The 25,529-nt window shown below is 38.6% G+C and overlaps 1 protein-coding gene across 1 annotated transcript in view; it reads left to right on the top strand.

Moving 5' to 3' along the window:
- Positions 1 to 21,266, top strand: part of tlcd3a (TLC domain containing 3A) — a 28,328-nt gene extending 7,062 nt beyond the window's left edge. The window contains exons 2-5 of the mRNA XM_042499283.1: positions 2,981 to 3,067; positions 9,272 to 9,491; positions 15,762 to 15,857; positions 19,131 to 21,266. Of these exons, the coding sequence (XP_042355217.1) occupies positions 2,981 to 3,067; positions 9,272 to 9,491; positions 15,762 to 15,857; positions 19,131 to 19,436 (709 nt within the window). The 3' untranslated portion in view covers positions 19,437 to 21,266. The remainder of the gene's footprint in view (positions 1 to 2,980; positions 3,068 to 9,271; positions 9,492 to 15,761; positions 15,858 to 19,130) is intronic.
- The last annotated feature ends 4,263 nt before the right edge of the window (positions 21,267 to 25,529 follow it).

The raw sequence follows: 25,529 nt of genomic DNA, 5'->3' as shown, positions 1-25,529 counted from the left end.
CCTGACACAGCAGGAAAGAAAAGACAACATTGCCGAACAAGGCAGCGACGCATTCTTCCCTTTTTCCCCTCCACACGCTACTCACCCCATCAACCTCAACCTTTCATCAGCAGAGAGAGAGGGGGTTATTGGCGGACACACAATGAATGGGCTGTGTAAAATCTGGGTCTTGTGATAGAGTATGCGACCATACAGCCCTAGAAGGCAGCGAGGCGTGGGGGTAAAATGTGTGTGTGTGTGTGTGTGAGAGTTTGTAGGGGATGGAGAGAGAGAGAGAGGCCAGTCAGTCTTTTCCAGCTCAGGCCTGTGGTTTTGTAGTTGCTGGTCACATGGCCTTCGTTGCCTTGCCGATGCCGGTGTCATGGCCGCATTCCCATGGAGATTGGTGCGAGGTGACAGCAGGTTCAGGCAGGAAGCCGCATAAATACACTCTTTGTTTCTCAATCTCGCCATTTGCAACACACGATTTACTCGTTAAAAAAAGAGAAAGAAAGCAGCCTTTATTGCCCTTGTAGAACTGGTCATTATTTACAGCAGGACTAAAAGTCTTAAGCTTTTCTTGCGCGAGGGGAATTCACGGGTCGTCTCGGTTCCTACCAGCTGAGACCTGAGTCAGGCTGGGTCCAAATAACATTGACTGGAATCAGATCTGCATTAGGTCCTGATGGCTGGAGTCTGGGCTTTGTGACAAAATGTCAAATACCTGAATTGCTCCATGGGGACGGGCTGTAGGATCTGATCACGTGGTGTATACTGTGAAGTACAGGAAAAACGATGCGTCTTACTGCTCATTTTGACCTCAGATGGTGTTTGATTGGACATTGTGCTGCTGCAAGTGTTGCTGTTTGGCTGTTTGGGTCTGTTTGTTTGTAATTATCCTCAGGTCTATTTCACATCAGGTCTGACACCCCTATTGTCTGTTTTGGATCATATAACTAACAGTGTTTTGAGGGACTTTTTATTGCTCCTTTTTTAGTGTACGTATTCACCCAGCACAAGAGTGTCATCGGTGTGTGCAGTGATTAGCCGAACACATAAGCCAATGCAAAAAAAAAGATTTTTAAAATCTGTAAGCTGTGTCAAAACCAGACAACACAACACAACCCAAACAGGAGGCTGTAAAGGAAACAAACACAAAGAAAGCTCAGATAAATGGGTCTACTATGAAGTCCAGTTTTTACAGTGCATATATGCAACAGTGAAATACAACGCAAATTTGACTTATCAGAGTTTGATAGCATAACTTTGCTATACTAATAGCTGAAAGTCTTATGTCACATCTGCATTTCTTCTTGTATTAGTGGTGCTAAACAAACAGAAAAAAAAATCCTTTGACACTCAGGACACCCAGATTGTTTGGTCTGAATACACCTTAAGTGAACTAAAGGACAGACTGTACAGTGCCCAAAATAGGAAAGGTGCTTCCTCTGGGGAGCAGAAACTGGCTAAACTGGACATCTTGATGCTTTTTGTGTGCAAAAGATAATTCTGACAATTCAAGGATATTCATTTGTTTTTGAGAAAACATGCCTGATGATGTATGGAGAGGCAAGGTCAGCTATAATTTTAGGAATCATCCTCTGAGGGCAGTTAATATCCAAGCCAAATATCATAGCGGTCCAACCTGTAGAATTTGAGGACAATAATCTTTGAAAATGATTATATTTCTGACTTTTTACTGCATCTAGACCTTCATACCCCCACAATTCTTTTCATAATCCTTTTTTTATTTGGAAAAGTGTAGCTCCAGGAGTACCATCCTATGGTGGTATTAATGCATATATGATTCATTTCTGTTGGCAAAGGGAGTTGATATTCCCCCTGCTCAAATCTTCTTAGCACACGATTAATCCTAAACAAGGCCTACAAACCACAAGAAAATGTTTAAATTCAAATCGAGTTTTCTTCCTGGCACACACAAGCCTCTCATCTATAACAAGCTGAGTAACTGTCGGACTTGGTGCAGTTTCAGAAGGTAACTCGTGTTTGTCTCCATTCACTGCTGTAGGTGGTGATGAGTCGGTGGTGATGTAAAGCAGCCCCACGAGGTGCTGTGAAAAGCTGAGACATTAAAACACACTGGTGTGTTAAAGGGGCGACTGTCTATTATAGCCGCAGCGAGTGTTGGGGAATAAATTACATGTTTTCTGATTTCAAAGCAGCTTACTGTCAGTGCTGCCAAGTTGGAGAACGGCCAGGGAGAGAGCTTGTCTGAGCAAAAGCGGCCATTCATAGTTTGAACAAATTGGTGATATAATCCAGCGTCCTGTTTTAAAATGGCCAGAAATTAACTCTGTTGAACCGTTGGAGAAAATAATCGGCATCTTTTTGACTGTAAACTAACATTCATCATGGTTTTCTTTCTAGTACAGACATAAAACATCACAGTCAGTAACCTTTTTTTAAGTTACTATTAACAGACCATGTGAGTATCCCTTTAAGATAGGTGCGACGCCTGTGAATGTTGTGTATGCCTTACGCCACCTCACACAGTGGGACTTCAAATAGAGATGTAGCAAGTTCTCCTATGTCACAGGTCTGTTTATAGACGAGGAAAGTCGAGGCCAAGCACTGCTAATCCCATGATGGTGCCCTGAACTTGAAGGTCTGACTGCTTGAGTTCACCTGAAGGGACACTTTTTTTTTTCCAAAACTCGACCTAGTTTTATCAGGTTTTACTCTGCTTGTAGAGCTATCAGTCACACGGAGAGGCAAATGAATCATATATGATTTATTTAACATCTGTTTTGTGAGGCTGCACCTTAGCAGGTATAATGTTTACCACGTTCACCATCTTAGTTTCGCATGTTAGCCTGCTAATATTGGATCAACCCTTTCCATGGCTAGCTAAAAACACAAGACAAATACCCTAATGCTATATTGGATGCTGCTCAGAATGTAAATAACAAATGTTTATGAATGTTTTGATTTACTTTGTATGGCCTTTCTCTCTCAATCTTTTTACGTGTGTCTTTCTCAGGCTGGTGTCCTCCATCCATGCCGTCATGGCAACCACAGCAGGAGTCATCGTCGTGTCATCATGCCGGGGCAACATCATTAATGACAGGTGAGACTTCATGTCATCAATCCCCTTCATAAAATATAGTGGTAACCCATACATCTTAGGGCCCACTGATTTCTCCACTCAGTGTTAACGCTTTCTATCCTGCACCCATATCAAAAACTTTAATTTAGTTGTAGATTAAAATACAGATATGTCTTTTTTTACCAACCAAATTCATTACATCTTAAAACGGAAACCCATAGTTGTTTGTCTTATTCAAACAGGTCCAGTTACTAAAATTTCCTCCCAGCAAAGATCCAAATCTTATAATGTCTATATTGCTTTCGACCTCTGCGTATGTCAATAAAATCAACAATGTCAATTTCCACATAATTTCAAAAATATTGTAAATTTTCAAAGTAGAATACCTGTAACATACACATGCATTTATGTTGTATTGAAAAAATATTTATCTTGACCATAAATAAAATTAGCACAATGACTGTAAGGCCTACATTTCAAGTAAAAGAAAACAATACTGAATCTTAAGAATAAAATAAATAAAAAGTATGTGTGAAAATAGAGCTTTTCTCTTTATTATGTTTATTTTTTATGTTTTTCTCACTTTCTTAACTAAAGAGAGAAATGGGCCTGTGACTTTCGTGTCAGTAGTTTGAATCTTGTCTTGAATGTTTGTCATTCAAACATGGTCAAAGTGTGTTGTGCTTCTTTGGTTAGATCAGATTAAACAGTTAAAAGTCTGTAGCCAGAAAGTAACAGGTCAGTCTATAATCACAACCATCGGGGGAAAAAAAAGTTCTATGATGATTACTATTATTATGCTATTTAATTTATCATTACCAATATAGTTTTAACAAGGTAACAGGACTTTCATGTAAAAAATAATAATAAATCATGAAAGCCTGAGAATGAACTACTTTTCATGCTTCAGAATTGTGTAAAGTCAGAAAATAACCCAGTCTAAGCCCGAATTACACACTCGGCACACACAGCCGAGAGACGAGAAACAGTCTACCTCTTTGTATCTGTGTGTGTGAATGCACTGTAAGCATTGGCTGAGCCACAGTTCAGTGTCACATGACAAAACTTGATGTATTTCTTTTATAAAAAAAGACCCTATCTGCTTGGTTTTTCCTTTTTAGAGAACTACTAAGAGATCAAAACATCCCGCACCTTCATAGATTTATTAGTCTATGTATATTACTGCACTTCCTGTTGTGAATTGTAATTAAAAAAACATTGTTTTTATACATGATTTACCAGTTTTCTTGTATATTTGTGTCAGTACTATAGTCTCTACAGGGGGCGTGGGAGATATATGTCGAATATACTCGAGGTATTGAGGCTTGTTCCACGTGTGATATATAAAATGACTATATTGTGAACATCGAGTAGGGTATAAAATGTCACATCGGTTTATAATTACCAGAGTTTCAGTTTTCTAGCTCTCCTCTGTGGCCCTCCACCTCTCACAGACACACACACAAAGAAGGGCTTTTGCAGATCTGACCGTGACTTTTAAGTTTTTGTGACCATGGAGCGCTACTGCAATTTGCAAACACTATTAATATATGAACTGGAGAGCTTTTAGTTTGTTTCCAGCTTACAATGAATAAATCACCACGTTTAACAGCCCTGCAGTAACAGTCTTAACTTAACAAATAGGAGTGGTGGTAGTGTGAGCATCTGAGGTGTGTGTTTGTATTTGCAGAGCTCCGATCACGACTACTTAGTCACATTCATGGAACACCAGTGCGACTTGGAAATCTTTGCAATATATAAATTAGAGAGCTGTTTTTGAATGAATCCTTATGGTTAGGTACACTGCAGTATCTGTTTATCAAGTCCAAAGCAAAAACATCGACACTTCCAGCCTAAGACAAGCCAGGTCCTTCAAAATAAAAGCACTATGGGTCCCAAGCTGATTTTTTAAATTTCACTCTAAAAGTACTTCATTTAACTTTCTTATAACCATATTTTATTAAATGTTATTATAACAGTTGTGTGTTCAGCTTTCCCATATGACAGTAGCTACTTTATTTAACCTTATTGTAACTGCAGTTCATTCAATAACTCTTTATTTGAGTAGTTAACATTACAACATTTAAAAATATGGAGATATGTATTGTGTTCTGTGATATAGCCTCAAAATATTGCAATATTATTTTAAAGCCATATCGCCTAGCCCTACTTTACAGTATGATGGCTGCACTAGGGTGGAAAAAAAGGGTTACCAGTGTACCTTCACCAGGATGGTCCAGGGTTTAAGCTGCCCTTAATATCCTTGAAGATAAAACAGTTGTACCGCTGTGCTATATCTGTACTAGAGAGGTTGCTACAACAGTGTTTTGATCTTGGCACTCTTCAGATGTGACTGTACTGCTTCATGTCATAGATACATCACAAGCAAGTCAGGCCACAGTTGATACATTAAGTACAATTTGGGTGCAAAAGGGAAGTTTCCTGATATTCTGTTTAAGGACAATCTATTCTTTTCACCCAAGCTCTGCCCCTACATCGGCCACCTGGCAGCAATTTAGTGTTAGCATAGCATTAGCCTTCCCGTGCAGTTCAGGGAAGTGTGACGCTAAGCTAATGCTAGCGTATTAATCCCACTGAGTCAGTGGCCAGACTCGGGCAGGCCCAGTTTCAGGCTGCTAATCTCTGCCGCCCCTCCCCTTCACCCGCAGGGCTTAATTCCTCCACAACGCTGCTCAGTTCTGCTGTCCTGTGACGTGCACACGGCCTGGAGCTTATCAGACACATGCTCCAGAGTCAGACCCACGAATACTCTAATACTCCATCACAATCTGTCACTTTATTTAGCCTTCATTGCTTCAGATGCAGTAACTTTTGCAGGGCTTTGCAGTGGAAAAACCCCCAATACTGAGGAAAATGCATTTCATACAACCCAGTGAGTTTGCGTGTCCATATGTGTAGTGTGGATCATATTCTACCCTATTCTAACACAAGGATGATTTTGGTATTCGTGCTCTCGTCATCCAACAGCTCCACTCGTCTCTCCTAAAGGAAAATTGTGGTTTATAACACCTTGTTTCCTGTCAGTTATAACAACGTTATGACAACATACATCACAATCTACAGACTTACTTTCTGGTTGAAATTTGACCCATTGTACTTTCTGTAGACTATATGGTATTGCTCTCAACATTTTAGGTGCTCACGTGACACTTTTTTACCCTGTTACTGGCATCTATAGTTGAGACTTTTTGGCCAATATTCACTTTCTTGATATCAGTTTTTTTGTAAAGGATCCCTTAAATGTTTCTTTTTTAAAATTGTGACCAAAATATGTACTAAGCAGTATATTTTAGTGTTGAAAAATAAGATTTGTCATTATATGCATTTACATGGACCCTAACATTTCACTAATAATCAGAATAATGTCCCAACCAGAATAAAAATGCCTAATTAAACAACCACAGTCAGTTGAGAGTGTAAACCTTTAATCATCATTCAGTAGGAGATGTTAGCGCCTAGTAACCACACAAATGCCTAGTCCGAATTTAACTCTCTGGTTGGATTAAAATGTATTCTTTATGCACATGTTTGCCTCAGGTGGCTGTAACATCAGGTGTTGTGGGGACTGTGTGCGCCGCACACTACATGCCACAACAGCTGTTTCTACCTGCCTTCCTGTGCTGATTTTAAAAGATAAAAGTTCCTAAATTCCCAAATTTTTAGTGCTCTGCTAGTGCTACGTTCTCATATGAGTGCTCTGATTAGTAAATTTGTTCTTTAAATTTTGAAAAAGTGACCTCATGTAACATTGTTGTTGCTACAAGGTATTGTGGGGTCACTGGACATAACAATCCTCTATCTCTAACAGTAGCAGTAGCCTGCATTTGAGTTTAAAGAACAACAGTTAATTGTAGCGTCTGTCGATAGTCTGTATGTCTAGCTACAGAAAATAACCTGGTTTGTCACCTACTACTAAATGTATCAACCAGGCGGAGCTATTTTTTCTTCTTCTTCTTCTTCTTCTTTAATTAATGTATTGAATTAATTAAATAAATTTCAGTAAAGTTGAAAAAAAATATTCTGTTACATTTCTGAAAAATAAGATGCACAAGTCAAGAAAGTTGTATTCGGGCATGTAAACGCACATCTGATATGATCACTTTATTAATTTTCCAAACAATTCAGTCGGCATCTCTTAGAATTATTTCAATAACACTGAAGAAATATTGTCCATGTAACTACAGATATTGTTTCTAAACTCATACTGTAGCTCGATACCAGTATTTCTAATACAAGCTAACTTTGGCCTATGCATTGGTTATCAAACTGATGACTCAATCAAACTCAAGCAAACTGCTGCCCCATCGGCTTCATTTTAGTGATGTTGCCATGATTTCATGTTAAGCAGCTGTTGTTGTTGTGTACAGTGTCATTACAGTGTCAATTCCAATAGGAATTTTGCTTAAAAATACAAAAACACTGCCAAAGTTGCATTGAATTGGAATTGTTCCTTAAAAAGTGCCACCTGTAGAAATATAACTGCTCAACACACTAATGTTTGACAGTACTAAAATTGTATTTGCTTAAATCTGCAAAGCTATATAGCCATATAAACAGGTAGCTGTATTATCTTTCCTGTTTTGCCCAGTCGCTCCTTTAGACTACATTAAACAGTTCATCTGTATTTTCTGTGGTTCTCAGTTCATTCTCCCCAGAGCTGTTTGTTGTGCCTTACTGCTCTTAATCTCCATTCACTGACCTTAAGAGCTGAAGAGCCCAGTCAGAGGTCAGGGGTCAGTAGCTCAGCTCTGCCCTGCAGCTTTACTTCGTGCTGTCCACATAATTAACCATCACGGTAATCGGTGCTTATTAGAGTGCTGCAGCCATCCAAGCTGTTTATTATACTGTACTTACATAAGCCTGCCTTAAAGCCTTTGCGTGCTTATGTGAGAGAAGCAAGGCATATAGGTTAAATGAGTTTCTGGCGTGTGTTTACTTTAACGGAAACTAAAGGTTATTAAGTTTACATCTACTCCAGCGTCTACTAGCACTAAATACTGAGATAATTCTACTTACAACTTAATCGTTAAGCTATCATTGACTGTGAGATGGCCTTTTTGTGAGACTGATAAATGTTTAAAGGGCTGGATTCTGGTCAAAATGAGAATCCAAATGATCCGACTTAAAATAAAGATTAATTAAAAAAAAACATTTCTTAATAAAATCCTTTTTTTTTTCATGATATCTGAGGTCACAATATTATAAATAAATAAATATCCAAGCTGTCTCTATGCAGTAAGAACAAACAAAATTATCACTACTGGGAAAAGACATAGTGTAATATAAATAAATAAATAAATAAAATGATAGCCATATGTCAGATGAAGCCTGGTGCACCTGTTTGCAAACCATTTTTTTTCACCTCCAGACTCCAGCAGGTTAGTGCATACTTCACCTCTGTGTGATCCTCACAGATAGACGGACTGTTCATGTGAAAGTTATTGCTGATATTGGTGATGATGTGTTGACACTTGGCAGTGGTGCGGTTGAAATTTGACTCTTTGTTTTTCATGTCATGGTAATACTTCTATTCTGATTTACCTTTGTTTATTGTATACTAGTGCTTTTGTCTATTTCCCTTTGTTTTGTTTTCTCTTCTGCATGGTCTTCTTTGGGAAGATGATGTTGAAAAATTTAAAATTCAATAAACTTTTGGTCATAAAAGAAGTTATTGCTGATAAAAAAAGAGACTGCCAGGCTCATGTATGATTTCATAACTCAGTTTAGAGATAGCATTATATATTTTTGCAGATAGTGTTAAAAAAACACAATAAATAGATTGGGGTGAATTTTCATTATCAGTAACATCATGAATACCGTGTCAATATAACATTAATGCTCACCTGCAGCAAATAACCTCTGTTTTCATCTCTCCATGCAGTTGTCTGATTGGGCAAGTAAATAATAAATGTGATGTCTAATGTAAATTATCTGAAAGAGAGCTTTTCCAGCTAAGCTGCTTCTGTGAGTCTTCCTCACCACCAAGTGTTGATCAGGACTGATGAGAAAAATCTGACATAGGACAAAAGACGTTAATTTAGAGGTTGACAATGTCTTATACAACATAACATTACTAATGTTAAATATCTCTCGAACAATACACACAGGGCATTATCACAGAGGCATGACTTAAATTAGCAATCTCAGTATGATAAATGAGTACACAATAACATAATCCCTTATATTTTGTTTGTTCTTCCTCAGGCACTGGCTGGCCACCTACTTTGTCATCTGGTACGGTGTGCCCTACATGACGTACGACATCTTCGCCATGTACCTCAGTCACTACCACCGCTTCCGCGTCAAAGGGCACGAGGACTATAAGCAACATTCGCTGAGGACAGTAAACTCCTTCGTCCGCAGAGAGTTCCTGCTGGTGTTGCATCACATCGCCCTGCTCACTATCCTGCTGCCTGTCACACTGGTGAGGAGAGGGAGGGAGGGATGGTGGAAAAAATGAGGGAGAGATTGAGGCAGTGTTGATGAGGTTTTGTTGTCTTCAGTCAAGGCCAATAATTAAGATCAAAACTGAATGTAATGCACGAAGTGCTGGTCGTGATGGATCATAGCTCGCTGCACTGGCTGCTGCAAGGAATCACTGTCCTGCAGTGCTGGTGCTCAAACGATTAGCATCACAGATCTTCATCAACACTGTGGGATTACTGTCTGTTTTACTACAACTGTCATGGATCTCATGGGGTTGTCCAATGTGTGACAGCAACACCAGTTTGATACAGTTTTGGCTTATTTCTATTCTAAAGTCAATATATCGTAGTTGTATTTTGCTTTGTAAAGCTAGCATTAATCGCATCACAGGTGTGCATGTATGTTGTGCATCCCCAAGAAAGCAGATACTATCCTGCATACACCAATCAATTAGTCGATTAAGACAGACCTAATCTGCAATAATTTTGATGATTGTTTAATCATTTAGGTCATTTTTCAAGCAAAAAATAAAAAAAACTTAACTTCTTCCAGTTTTTTAAAATGTGAGGTTTTTTTTTTTGTTTCTATTCCACAATACTAAACTGAATATATTTGGTTTTTGAACTACTGGTCGGACCAAAAATGAAATTCTGATATGTCAATTTTCACTTTGGGAAATTGTAATAGCTATTATTCTTTTTATATTTTATAGTCCAAATGAATAATATATTAATCGAGAAAATTTGTCCTACTGAAGGGTGATTTTCACATTATACATTAAGAGACTTCTGACCATTTTTTCAAAGCATACCATAGTGCCTTTTTCAAGTTTTAATTATTCATAATTTCCCACCTTTAGGCAGCAGTTTCTTTTTATTCCAGTATGGTAAATCAGCTCAAAGGGAGTTGAAACTTGTGTCTGAACTGTCTGAAATGTGATAAGTCATGTGTTCTCATAGTACTCTGTACTGCCAGTAATGCGTTATTAGTGTTTGCTGTAATGTAGTGCATTGTTTTCAAATCAATCCATGCTTTAAGCTGCATTATCTCCTAATGATTGCCTAAGTGGCAACAACAAAATAGACCTGATGCTCACTGTCATGGATTCCCAATCAAGTGATTTTCAACTCTCTGCAAGTCCCATTTCCGCCTGCACTAATTGAAATGGACCTTGAGGCTGCCTGGCATATGGTGAAGAGGCAATATGTTTAAATGAAAAAAAATGTTGCTTTGGAAAGTGGATGGTGGTAAAATAGACATAATATGAAGTGCATTAGTGTGCAAACATGCTAATCCCCTGGTGGCTGTAAGAGACTAGTGCACTGATAAACCGAAGTTTCTGAAACCAACAATCCAGCGATCATGTCAACTCCACATTACAAAAGGTCGATTTAACAGGGGTTTGCAATCGTCATACCTTATTTTTAATATCTACATCAACATTGAGAATGCCTTTGAGGCACCCCAAGCGTGCGCTGTTTTCCATGTTTGAATACTTAATTGTGTATGTAGGACGGCAGATAGTTTTTGACTAAGTCCCAGCACTTAAAAACTGTAGCATTAGTCAAACTCTAACCCAAAGTTTATGCAGAGGAGTGGAAAACTTCAGTGATTTATTGTGTGGTCTATATACAATCCAATTTTGTCAGTTCAAAGGAATAACTAGAGTTCAGGCTCTAAGGGAGTAAATGGTGGGAAATGAGAGAGAACAGTAAGCTGATAATTATTGATTACCTTCTTTGAAAAAATGTCAACAATTTATTCTGTATTGTTTTCTTTTATGTCCTTGAATTGTAAGTGTTGCAAAGGGACAGATGCAGTAAGAATGGACAGGAAGACAAAATTAAAGGTGCAGGTTGTTTTCTGCTGAGATACAAGTGTTAGGAACATGGCACCAGGCAAAGATCTCAATGTACAAGAAAGCACAGAAAAGGATTGAATGGATTAATACACAGTCAGTTCTTAACCCTTTGAAACCTGGATCAACAGGACAAAAAGAGACAGGACAATAACCCCAAAAAATAGTTTTTAAAAGAAAGGAGAATTATTAGAAAATAATCCCAAAAAAGATATTCTCTAGAAAGTGTTTTCAGCACTTTCTCCAAGGTAATTTTCTTGTTGTTTTTGATTTCTTATTTTTATAATTTTATTTTTTGCTCTTTTTTAGGTAATTTTCTTTTAACTTCTTTACTTTTTTTTTTTTTTTGCAATTTTTGGGAGCCATTTCTTTGTAAGTTGCTTTTTTGCCTTCTCCTATGTTTTTGAAAGAAATCTAACCAATTTGCTCAGGTTTCAAAGGGTTAAGCAAGGGAGGGAGCAGGCAACACAAGAGGAGAGGTACTGTGGACCATGATGACTTTTAGTGCAGGTATAAACGGCAAATTGGAAACCTACTGAACTGTAAAACCGGAGTTCACTGTGAACACATTTTGAGCAGCAAAGCATGGGGAGGAAGTTCATAATAGCGCTCCACTTTCTGCATAATGCCTTACTCTGATGATTTCAGTGTTGGACAAAGTAGAAGTTCCCTTTATTCTGTGGTTGCAGTCGAATATAAAGACTTCTGTTTTCTCAAGGAAATATTTATTGTATCACACACTTGAATAAGGTTATTCATAAGCTTTTCCGCTGATAGTGTACTTACGTGCCATGGAGTTCACAGAAACATGTTAACACAGCCACTCTCCTCTCCACGTAGTATCTGAGGTTAGCAGGCCAGGTGCAGTGGAAACCTGGCCCTTTTGTTTGCAGTGGCAGTCAGTGGCAATATGAGATCACATTACCCTACATTATTCAGCTCCAGCTGCAGTCATCCTCTCTTTTCTCTAAACCTGCCACCCCTTCCCTCTGATTCTCCTTTTGTTCCCTCACTCATCAGCTTTATGCCACTCTGGCCCGCCCGGGCAACACATGAGCTGGTGCACCAAACCTTTAGTGTTAATGAAAAAAACATCTACATAATTAAAATGAAAAAAAAAACAACTATTTTTAGAGAACTTATGAGAATAATTTTAGAAATACCTTATTGCTGATGTGTTAGAAATTATAGTAAAGTTTGGAATAACGATAAACTTTTTACAATGCAAATTTCTATATGCTGTAGTAGCATAGCAGTAATTAATAACATTAATTAATGGCTGCATTCCCAATATGCCAGGCTAGTGAGTATGCACAATACCTGGACCCTTAAACTGTCCACTGTGAAAAAAGCCTATTGTACGATGATAATGTGAATTGACAAATGAGCCTGAAGTCAACAGCTGTTGATTTACCAGCTGAGCTATGAACCAACATAACCTAAATTACAGCTGCATGTAGAAATGCTCTAATTTCATCCATCAGATTGGTATCGGCCGCGATATGAGAAGATCACTGCTTAATGTGACCGATTTACACATTACATAGTGTATTTTTTTGCTGTCATTCAAAAGAATTCACTAATATGTATATTAATTCTGTCATTTCGGGCTTCCGACTCAATTTTTCAATTTTGGACTTGGGAAAAGAAGAACACCAGTATCAGATTAGTACTCTGTATTCACTGATACCCTCACTAGGCTTGGGCGGTATCTATTTTCCCATTCCTTCATACCTTCCTGACATTTCACTGAGGTATACTGTATATGATGATACTTTTTATGCAGCACCTGAGACGTTAACCCCACCAAAGCCACCAACTCCGCACCTCCAGTTGTACATGAGACTGACTTTATCTCCATGTCAAGCTTTCACCTAGTGGCCGACTGTGATTCTCATGTTGTAAATGCTTCCTTAGTTTGCACACAGGCGAATGCATGTAGAAAAACATTCAAAGAGATACTTGAACAGATGGTAAGCATTACACACTCGCAACCACAAATACACCTATTGTTTTCAGTGGCTGCAGGCAAACTAGTTGAGGGGAGTGGTGCATTAGAACAGTATATTGTGGCTTACAGCTCAGATCAGCTGTACCACATCTCGAATTACAAATATAGGATTAAAACCAAAAAAAACCCAACCCCTTAAGAAGCCTTATGTGGCCTCTGACTGTTCTCTAAGTGGCATCCATGAGATACACTGTTCAATATGTGCTTGACAGGTAAAATATGTGCATGGCAAACTTTAATTTCTGCCTCATACAGCATCTCAAACATAGACAACGGTAGAGCACACCCATGACAGGTGGGGATGGGATGAGGTAGCCAGGTAGTCGGTTAGGTGTAGTGTAAAGTTCCCCGATGTGGTCTCAGTTCATTCTTTCATGGGCAGATGGCAGGGCCACGTCTGAAGCCACTCATGCTTTATTCATCATCAGCACACAGCAAGCTAGGCTACCAGACAGTGCTCGTCTTTTGTCTGGAGTCTCTTTATCCATCTAGACTGACTCACCTATTCTAGGATGGCCTCTCTAACTACACAGCACTGTGCCGCTGGTCAATATTTGAAAGCTTCATTCATTACTTATGTACAGGACATCAGCCCTGGCTCGAATCACGCTGCCTGTTTTTTTGCCATGTTGAAATTGTGGCAGAAAAAGATAAGACCATTAATCCCACATTTTGGAAATTCACGTTTTACAGCAAGTTCAAGAGTCAGAATCAAAATGCAGAAGTGTTTGAATGCAAAAAAAATGATAGGATATTACAAAATACAAATGACATAAAATGAAAATTAAATAATCATAGATATAAAATCTATATACACTATATAAACCTTTCATTTATACAACTATTATATGTACATGTTTGATAATTGCACATAATAACCGAAATACACAAATGGTGTATAGTATATATCTATTTCAAAAGTATAGAAATATGGCCTATAAGTATTGTTGAACAGTAAGTGGAAGAATATTACACAATAGGTAACTGAATGGCATATTACACCGTATAAATGTGTAAAATAACAGAAATAATGGACAATAAGAATGGAAAAATAGATAATTAAAGAAAAAATACATACGATAATTAAAGAAAAAATACATATATATATATATATATATATATAATCTGATGTGGAAATTGTAAGTGAAGAATGGTGGAGACAGAGACAACAACAGTGTAAGACATCTGCCTTTGTACTTGTAGTTGCACAAAAAACGTAGAGATTGTCATACTAGTATCCACTAATGGGTTTTACTCAGAGTGTTGGTCTAAAATTTAATAAACCTAAATCTAATTTAGGATTTAAGCACGCACAGTGCAATTGCGTATGTGGAGTAGAGTACAGGGCGTGTTTACATACAAGTAACCAGGCGTTAAATTGAGTTTTTGTACAAATGTATTTATGTTTTGCTTCTAGGAGATGCACTGTGAATAAGGAGCAGTCTTACTAAGATTCAAAGACTTTTACATTAGCAAGAATGTAGCACAGCATGGAAGTGAAAGCAATGCTCTGTTTATCCAGATTTGATACAAATACTTTAATAAATAATTGTGATATGTGATCCTTATGTCAGTATTGAACAATATCCGTTTTAGGAGTCATGGTTTGGTAGAGCGGAAAAAAGGCATAAGGATGTGTTATTTGTCCTTTATTTTGAACAGTCAGTAGTGCAAGTACTAAAGGCAAACAAAATGCTCCTGCTGGGGACTGAGGTTGTACTTTGCCCCTACAACACTGAAGCAACCCCCAATGCACCATCCTTGTCTTATTCCCTGTGTTTTGTATGCACCGGACTATGATGGTTAGGCATGAAGACAAAATTTTTTTACAGTCTTATGGTTTACACAACTCGTATTTTTTCCTATGCTTTAAGAATGAATGAAATCTTAAAAAAGAAAAAAAGATAGTAAGACTATTACCTGCTTTTGTACCAACAGATTTATTAAAGATACGAATAGAAGCTTGCAACAGCAGGTGAGGTGAGCTGGCCATTTAGGCCTGAGCTTTGTTTCAATGACATGTCTCAGGTGCACCAAGTCTCTGAAGTGCTGCTGTCGACTGATAACTAAAGAGAAACTGTCTAATCCTTTCCAGGCCTACTTCTTATAACAGATCCACACTGACATCATTTCTTAACAGAACAGTTACACAAAAAATATATAGAGTATTAAATAAGACTATTCACGAAAGGCCATCGGCACTTTCAGTCCAAGTCTGTCAGAATCAGCCTTGAGAAACATGCGTGTCCAAAAACTGATCTGTCTTTTGAAGCCTCTCTGAGCATTTTTCCACTGAGACTGTTCCAGAAATTGTCCTTGAATGTCAGCTGTGTTTTTTTTCCGTGCTTATGTTTGTTTGCTCACTCTGTGCGTGTGCGCTCTGTTTGTCTGTTCCACAGTTCTTCAGAAGGGACCAGGGGGATTTCTTCATTGGCTGCTTGTTTCTAACAGAGCTCAGCACACCCTTCGTCTCCCTGGGGAAGATACTTATTCAGGTGAGACAGAGCGTACACATGTGCACTCACCAGACGCAAACAGACAAGTCATACACCTGTCATGTATCGCATGCTGTCGCTTTTATGTAAACTCAGTGTGCAGAGTAAACATGATTATAACATCGGCCACTGTTATTTTGTCACAGGTCAACCACCATATAGTTAAGCTGGGTAATCATTTGTAAACAAGCAGCACTTACACAATCGTAGCGTGGAAAATGTAACCAGGCACAACACATGCACTTTCAAAAATGGTATGCATAAGCTTTTAATAAGAATAATATCTGAAAATAGCCCTCCCAAAAACATGAGAAATTGATTTAATGGTGTGTTTTCTGCTTTGTGAGTAATTAACAAACATTCTCATGCCTGTCTAGCTATCTTACTACGCTAGACTGTTTTTTGACAGCCCATGTTTTTATTCACAAGCAGAGTCTATTCAGTTTTATTCTTCACTTTATTTTATTTATTTTTGACTACATTAAAGAATCGGCTGCTCTTTTTTTGATGTTTTTATTTTTATTGTCTTATATATTTAGATGTCCTTTGTACAGCATGTTTAAGGACTCTGAAAATCAGTATATAAGTCTGGTGTATTATTATTATTGTTATTGTTATTATTATTATCATTATTATTATTATTTAGGCCATATAGAATAGCTACCAGACATATGTTTTAAATAGCCATATAATAGTGTTTACATACAACAGATTACATTTAAACAGCAATAAAACACTTGACATTAAATGACTTAAAAATAAACAAGCAGATCTCCTGAATAAAGTGAGTAATCAGAGGTCAAGTGGCCATCAAAATCATGTAGAGTTTTGAAATGTTGTCAATGAAAATATGTGGAAACCCTGTGGTAAGACTTAGATGTTAAAACTGCCGCCGGTTATTACGGTAGACTGCAGATGTTTTTGTGCTAGAATGGAAAGCTTGACAGGTGTGTGATACCAGCTTGCTTTCCATGCATGCAGAAAAGATGTGTGCCACACTGGGCCCAGTGTGTATATGTTGTTGCAGTGGAAATGGAAACTTGCACTGGAAAACCAAATACTAATAATGCATCATGATGAGCAACCTGCGCTAAATAAACCTTGATGTATAAAAAAAATTCAACTAGGGGATATATGCAGTTCTTCCATGATTATATGAGTACCAGTTCTATAAGTGCTGCCTTTAATTTATTCACCTTTCTATACTTCTACTGCAAATTTCTTGCTTGAATGAGTTAAGCCATATATGTAAACCTTATCTGAAAAGGTCCATTAGGGATTGAAATGCTGCTTCCATGGTATAAAAAAAAATGCAAGGATATTTTTTGAAATACAAACAGCTGACAGATGCTGTTGTCTGTCACCCTTGGTTTAGTTAAAGCCATTATACAATTATTTTTCCTGCTCGGGTGATGTGTGGTGCCTTGCATCATCTAAAAACCTGAGTATCTCTGTTTCATTTTGGATGTAGCTTGTCACTGTGCTATCAATAATTAAAATGCATGGCTCACCAAAAAACAACAAAAAAAACATCAGTCAGTAGCATTCAGAGCTAAGAGGCCATGGCACTCTTTACTCTCCCTGCCTCTTAACCCATTACCAGCAGTTAATGCCCTCATTAGTCGCACCCATACAGCGGGCATAATATCCCGCACTTTGGCGACTGCACTCGAGCTGTGCAGTCCGAGGCTGCGTGTTTTAGTAAAGCTGTAATCTAAGAATAGAAGAGCCTCACTGTGAAATCAGTGGACCGTGGGCTTTCAGGTCTTTGCTGACATCTGGTGTCAGCAGAGAAAAAGAGCAAAGCAAAGCTCATCAGCTCGTCTTTGTCTTTAAAAAAAAACTGCTGCCCTCCTTTGGACTCGATCAGCACTAACAGACAGTTTTACTGCTCTCAACAGCAGCGTTGATTCCCATTGATCTCTGAGTGTCGACCTTAGGTCACAACAGTCTTTCACATCAGAGATGATAAGAAGATCAGAGTCACATATGATTTTTTTGGTGTTTAGCATGAATTTGGAAACTACCGAAGAGGTAGTAGTAACAGTTCAAGCCAAGTAATTAAAAATTTAATTAGTAAATAAATCATTAAATTCCAGCTCGTGTCACTGAGAAAACTAAGTGTTTTTTTTCTATATTCTTTATCTAAAATATTGCAAAAAAGATGATAAAAAATGCCAAATTGAATCTAATAAAATAAAACCAAAAACAACAATAGGATATAAAAACAAAAATAAAAACAAAGGAAAAACAAACAAGAAGAATTTAGCACACATATTTTGTTATTTTTTTCAGCACACAAGGCTCACAGTGTTACAAAACATATCCGTTGTTTATATACACAACAGTTAAAAAGTATAATCAGCCAGGTTTTTATTATATTATCTGGCTTTTCTTTCTGTCAGCTTTAGCTAATGTCCATGCATTTAATGTTCAGCATGCAGACGTTACTGTACTAGCACGGTAAAAGTTACTTGCATGTCTAAAGTAAGCATGCTAATCTTAATGATGAGTCACAGTGAAATGAATCAGCACCTCTTTGCTTCTCTTTGAAGAGAAGATAACTGCTGCTGTTACCAGGCAATATAAGATGTTTGCATGTTGTGTTACCTTGAATCCTAAAGTGCAGTCTAGTCATGAGTGTTGGAGGAGGAAGATGGCGTGTCAGATAACCTCCAAAGTCACTATTATTTATCCTCGGGGGACCATGAATGTACCCAGTCTGTTGCTGGACTCTACTTAGGAAACCATTGATGTGGACTTTGGCTTAAAAAAAACTACCTTCACAACTTAAAGTCACAGTGGTCATCTATAATGTCATGCATTTCTAAGTAAAAAAGAACATACAGGGGGTTTTGATCACATCCACTATATTTGACTGGGTCACTCAAAAACGGGTTTAGCTTAGCAAATGCAAAGCCATGCAGAGCTGTACACTTTTGGCCTCCACCTGCACCTTTGCGCTCTTGTTGTAGATCGGGAGGAGGAGGATGGGAGAATGGATAAATTAAGAGTTCTGTTTGCTGCTATGGGCCACAAGCAACAGCCAGATGGTTATATATGATTAGACGGGTTAGCTTGTTGCCCCAAATTACAAAAAATACATTAGTCATCAAAATATTTGAACATTTTACAAGAGATAACTGAGCAATGAATGCAAGGAAACATGACATATTTTTGATTCCACTGCGTCTTTAGGTGTTATTTTGAAATGTTCTCATCGTCCACATCCTCTTTCTATCCCTCCCTCTTTGCTTATGTCTCCTCCACCAGCTCAGCCTCCAGGACTGCTGGCTGCACAAGGTCAATGGCGGTATGGTGCTGCTCACCTTCTTTATGTGCCGCATCGCCCTCTTCCCCTACATGTACTGGGTGTACGGCCGCCACTACGGCATCCCGCTTTACAGCGTGCCCTTCCACCTGCCGCTGTCTGCCAACCTGGGCAACTCGTGCATCCTGGCACCGCAGGTCTACTGGTTTGTCCTTCTTTGCCGAAAGGGCTACCGTCTTTACCGGCGTAGCCGCATGCCAGACTTGTCTCCTACGGCCACAGTCACTGACAATTCTAAGGAGGATTGATATCCAGTTCACGATTGCTCGCTCAAGCCGCACACTCAGCTACTAACGCAACTACTTCTGCAAAGGCACTAGTTTGACTTAACACATTTCAAACCCCACCATTGTACTGTAGTACACCAGGACTGCCTGCTCTTGTCCCACAACTCCTGGGCATTTTCCGCACACTTTAAACCCTCTGTTACAAAATCTGCTGCATAAGTGGACCTCTCCACCGACCCAGCTCTACTACTGAAGTTTAATGATTTGGGATTTCTCTTTTTTTGGGGGATTTTGGCTCTTGCCTGGATCTTGTTGAAGTGCTACACTGCGTCTGTCAACATTTACAGCACTGATGAAAAGGTCACGTTTGCTTCACTGAGAGTGAAACGTGGAGCAAAAGCACCAGAAACTGAAGAAGAGCTTCCATGGAAAGACTTGATCTTATCTCTTACTCCTACTGTGTTTACAGCCTCTGCTGATTTGGAAGGTCTGTTACAGTGTTTGTGTGAGCGGCTGTTACGACAGGTTGTATTTATTTTAATGATTTTATTGTAATAGTTGTGTTTCCTATCCCATCCATTCACTAATCACACCGACGAGAAGGATTAGGAATAATGGTGGGTGGGATGCTAATTCAGGCAGTATTAGCAGGAATACACGTCACCTCATTCACTTTTGAGAGCTAAAAACAGCTACATTTGTTAAAACCCCATTAATGTGACTTTTCACCCCTGTTCATTTTGTTTGTAGCTTCCCATGCAGCATGTTACCATGGCGTCAGTTTGCAACAATACCATTCTCCTCACTGTAACATCCAGAACACTTTTACGGCTCAGGCCCATTTGTCTCCCAGAAGCCATCCCCTTCGACCGGGTGCTAGCTCTGTATGCATGGTGCACCCCCCAAGGATTTAATGCTGCACTGGTCTTCTAGGGAATACTTTTTAAAGAAAGCTTTCAGGAAATCAGTTTGGCAATATCCGCCAATGTCAAAGTTGGAGAATGGTGGCACCAACAAGTTGTGGAAAGCATTCTTCATTTTTTCCATAATATGCTTTTTAAATTGAAGGTTGATTCTACAAAATTTAGGCAAGACCGCCTATGAATCGCCTTGAAAACAGGGCTGCTCTCAATGACTGAATAGTAATGTAAAGCCATGCTGGGATAAAATATGACCCTATGTTACATAATATCATTTCTTTGGGCTAATTTACACCCAAGTGCAAGGATTATCATATCTGTTAGGTCAGTATCATTTGCATACGTGCTTTCACAGGGTTAGTTAGGTTTCTTGCTACTGAGAGATTCGGCTTTTGAATCCACACTCTGTTTAGGTGACACTGGAGCATTTATAGCCGCCATAGAAACGCTGCGATGCTGATGTAGGACAGCTTGGGATGACTCAGTCTTTGATGGTCACTAATGGTTAATTATTGAGGCAGTTGTTTGTTTTCTCCTGTTAAGTCACTCAGATCTGCTCTTCGACCACAGAGAAGGGGATTGATGGGGACATGCCTAATGTGGGACGAACTCAGGGCCAAGGTCAGAGCAATAAGGTGAGCGTTGGCTCACCAGGGCAAACTTACACAGAGGATTGAAATTTCTGAGCAATTTAGCTACAAAAAATGAGAGATATTAGAAATGATTATTCCTGAAATGGATCAATAACATCCAGTAAGTTTCCCTGAGGCTCCACAGATTTATATGCACTTGTGTACTCGCTGTTGCATAGAGCACTTCACACAGGGCTGTATATAGTCAATGTTTTTAGAGATCCTGTTTTAGTTTCATCGCAAAAATAGTTTTAAACCTATATCAACATAATTAGACCTGAAAGGACCATTTTTTTGTTTATCGTGCAAAACCTTTTTTTTTTGTTCTTGTTGGATTCACAGTTGCATAAAGACATTTATCTTAAAGGCTTTTATGAGAGAGAAAGAATACTTCACTTTTGATCTTATTAAGAATATTATTTCTTCACATCAAAGAATAAATAGAAGATATTATTTTCATAAGAATGCAGCAGGGTTAGTTTCACACACAGTCTAGTCCCTGAGGTTAATTTAACTCTTAATATCTTTGGTCATTCAAGCTTTATAGTGAACTAACTGATTTAAGTGTGCATTTATGGCCTTTTTGTATGTTCTGCAAATTCAATCTATGCAAAAAAGAGACTGTGGTGCATGTATACAACACTAATGTCAAGTCATATCAGGTTGATCCACAGCTTAGTATGTCATTTTTTTGGGACCACACATTTTATTTCTACCGTACATTTCTACTGGGACCCCACACTACAGCTTAAGGTCTGATGTTAGATTTCATGTAAAAGTTAAAAACTCTTTGTCTTTTAAATTTACCTCAGCAGTCTTTTGGTTCATTTGCATTCATGTAATGCTGAAAAAATATATCATTAGTAACAGTTTTTGTAGTATACACCAAGAAGTTTACAACTGCAGCTCAGTTGACAAACTGCACCAAGTTTACCTGTTGGGATAGTGACTTTAAAGGGCTGTCACTTTTTCAAAAAAATCAAGTTTAACGCAACTTTTACGAAAATAGTTTACATTAGAATTGACATGGCTAACAAGCTTCACAAGTTTTGTCGATAACATGACTGTAAGGCAGGCGACTGATTTTTTTAAAGGCAGCAAACAGCTTTACCTTTATCTAAATTTTGTATCTTTGGTTTCCAATCCAAAATGTTTACACTCTTAACTCTCTCAGATGGTTTTGTGTCATGATGGCTAGTTTCTGTCACTTTGCCTTAAAGCGAGCCCATGTAACTATTGCTGTGAATGCTCAAACGTAATGTGAAAGTCGAGAAAAGTCACAGAACGGACTCAGTAATATCAGTTACACAACAATACCTAAACTTTAAGCTTACAGCAGCCACGCTAAGCTACTGGTCATGTCAGACCAACTAAGGCTGTAGAAGCAATTCCCCTGAGCGTGTTGAACTGTGTGAGGGTGACGTTTTATTGCTTTTGAAGTCAACTTTTCTTTTATTATCTGCTTTCACAAGTCACATAGTCTTGCTTTAACAAAGACCAAAAAGTTTACAAAGGTTTAGTTCATTTTAAAAAGACCCCCTCTTGATGTACAAGGCATGGTAGTGCAGAGGGTTCAGAGGGTTTGAAGTAACCCAGACTAATAAGAATCTGAATGTTTTGAGTCAAACGATACCTGCTTTCTATCCTTTTTGCACTGGCGGTCTTATCCTAAACTGTCCCGACTTCCTGCTCGATCAGCAAACTTTCTGTTGCTGCCATATGTTAAATTGCCTCAAAAAACTTGCACCAACACAAACATGACTCAACGTTGTCATTCAACCTGTTGATAATGTTGAGATAACATTAGCCATGTGATGCTTACAGGTAGCCCTGTCAGTGTATGAATGTAGCCAGGTGGACTGTTGCAACTGTCCCCTACGCTGCTACAGCATCAGCAGCCACAGCCCATACAGTCTGTGGTCTGCTGAAGTTGCGTGTGGTGATTGCTTAAATTTTGAATAAAAGGTGACAGCCAGTTCTGGTTCGGGCTGTTGCATTATGGGTTCTGCAGTCTTGCTTTGCCCCGCACTGCACTATGGCAGACACATTGGTTTCCACGTCTGGTGGGAACAGCAGTGTGGGGGGAGAAGGTGATGAGTCCTCCTGCTGATAGACTGACAGCCTGTTTGCTGACGAGCAGCATGAGGATGAGGGAGTAAGGAGAGCCGAGCTGCTGAATGATGGGCTTGTTTGTCTCAGTTTGGCTGGACTCCAGCAGAGTGCAGGCCTCTTTTGTCTGCTGCTGACCAGGCCACTCTTACTGGAACCATCCCAGGTTCTTTGTGCTGTTTTCAGCCGGACTCTCCCTTTTACCGTCCTGCTCACCCTCAGCTTCCTACGCCCACTTGTCTCCAGATTTGTAGTGGTGTTAATAAAATTAAAGTTGCCTCTCTGACCTCTTGCCAACTAGTAAGACATTTAATTTACCTTCATAAAATGTTCATCTACGTTATTTTTACACTTAAATTATTAATCTCACTTTCACTGCAGTCAAAACCAATGGTTTTCACTTCAGTCAACCAATTTTTATTTTTGTATCTAAGATTAAAAGCTGCAGGTTATCCCTTTTTTAAATCGTGTGTCACCTACTTCTTATCACCAATGTTTCCTCCCTCCCCTCCTCCATCCTCCCATCATGCTCCGCTCCGTCTTTCCCTTTAACTCATCCCAGTCTATTGGCTGATGTGCTCTGCAGTGATAGAAAGTTGCAGAGAGCTTTAGCAGAGCGGAGCGAGCCCTCCTCCCTCCTCTCTGCCGCCATCTGTCGTCAGGATTATCTGCTTGTCCACTCAGCAGTTTACAGGCAGGACCAGTTGGGATTAGTAGGCCTGTGCAGGCATTTCCTGTTAGAGCTGTGCATGTCTCTTATGTAGTCTGCCGCCCTCAGATACATCTCTGTTGTCATGCCACCATGACCTCACCACTAAATATGCTTAAAAAACGACATGTGGCATTGTTTTAATTACGTTTTACAAGAGTGACACTGATTAGAAAATAGTTGGTGTTCAGCATTATTTAAATCACAACATTTTGACGTTTTTTTTTTTTTTCATTTTTTTGCCAGAGTTTTATTCTTGCTTTATCTTGGGTTAAAAAGTAATTTAAACAGCATTCATACCATCAAGACACAAAACTATTTGAGGTGTAGTAGCAGCTCCTTTACACCCTAAAGTCGAGTCTGTTGTGACAGTTTGGAGAAAATGCCCCCCCTTGACTTTTGCAAGAATCATTTTTTGCATTTTCAGAACGTCACTTTAAACTCCCATTTTCCCTGGGCTCTGATTTTGACAGGTCCATTTGACAGTTATTGAAACTGACAAATTTGACAGGCAGTCATGTTAATGTTTGTAAAATTTAACAGAGTTTTGGAGACTGTGAGATTGACAAATGAAGGAGATCAAATTTGAGCTTCATTAAGATTTTAACAGCAGTCTTAACTTTTGAAATAATTTAATAAATATAGAAAATATGACATTCCACTACCTTTATTGACATTATCATAGATTTGATCATCAAAAGTTCCCTTTTTTTGCTCTTTATTTTAACAGATGTTCTTTACATGGTGTCCCAAGAAAGCAAAATTATATATTTGTATGTGACTGTGTCCAAAATTCAAATGTAATTTCTATACTTGCAGAACGGTTTCCATTACCGGTCTGATCTGAAATGAGCCCAAAGCTTGCCACGTTGACTTGACTTCACAGTTCTTATAACTTTCATAGCCAAGGGAAGACAAGCCACATTATTTTCATCACTAGGGATCTCGGTCACTGCCACACAAACAGCATCTGATCCTAAATCTGTGAATCCCTCAGTCAGAATTAAGAAAGGTTCAAGGCATGCAGAGTACACATATCTGTTATCTTTTATCACATGATAGATGCTTATTATCGGAAGTCTTAAGTTCATCCTCGTCGCTCAGGGTTTGATGAAGCTTGATGAAGTTGTTAACAGTTGTGTGTGTGTTTAGAGGTTTATTGTAAGATGGTGAAACCGCGAGACTGATTCTAAAGATGATCACATCTAGAATGGTATGCTGTTTCTTTTCTATATTATATTTTTAAAGACTTTTTTTTTCGCATAGATTTTTCTTGTATTTATGCTTTCTGACATGGCTTGTGATACGTCAACTTTTTTAGGGTTGGTAAACCAAAGACTGTCAGGCACTTCAGTTACAGTTACTGTAGTAATATGAAGATAGATCTATTTGCTTCTCAGTATTTAGAAATGCTGTAGATGATATGTCTTAATAGCTAAGTGACCCACTTCTCACTTAAAAACACACCTACCCTCCAGTTTCCCGTCATTCTTTGGGGCCCAGAGAGTGACCAACTTGTTCAGTTTTTGATGGATGATTCCTGAGGATTTACGAGCTGTTTTAGTTGATTCTCCACTAACTTGCACACTACTCACACAGTACATGTAATTCTACTGCATGGGGCAGTGACATTTTAAAACGCAACTTTGGCATATTGGTTGTGTTATGTCTCCATCTGCTGGTGGGCCGTTATGATGAAAGTATGCATAATATGATGCTCATCCCACTACAGTACAGACTTGAT

This window comes from Plectropomus leopardus, chromosome 13, assembly GCF_008729295.1.
Source record: "Plectropomus leopardus isolate mb chromosome 13, YSFRI_Pleo_2.0, whole genome shotgun sequence".
Lineage (NCBI taxonomy): Eukaryota > Metazoa > Chordata > Actinopteri > Perciformes > Serranidae > Plectropomus > Plectropomus leopardus.
This window is presented reverse-complemented; position numbering and strand designations above follow the sequence as displayed.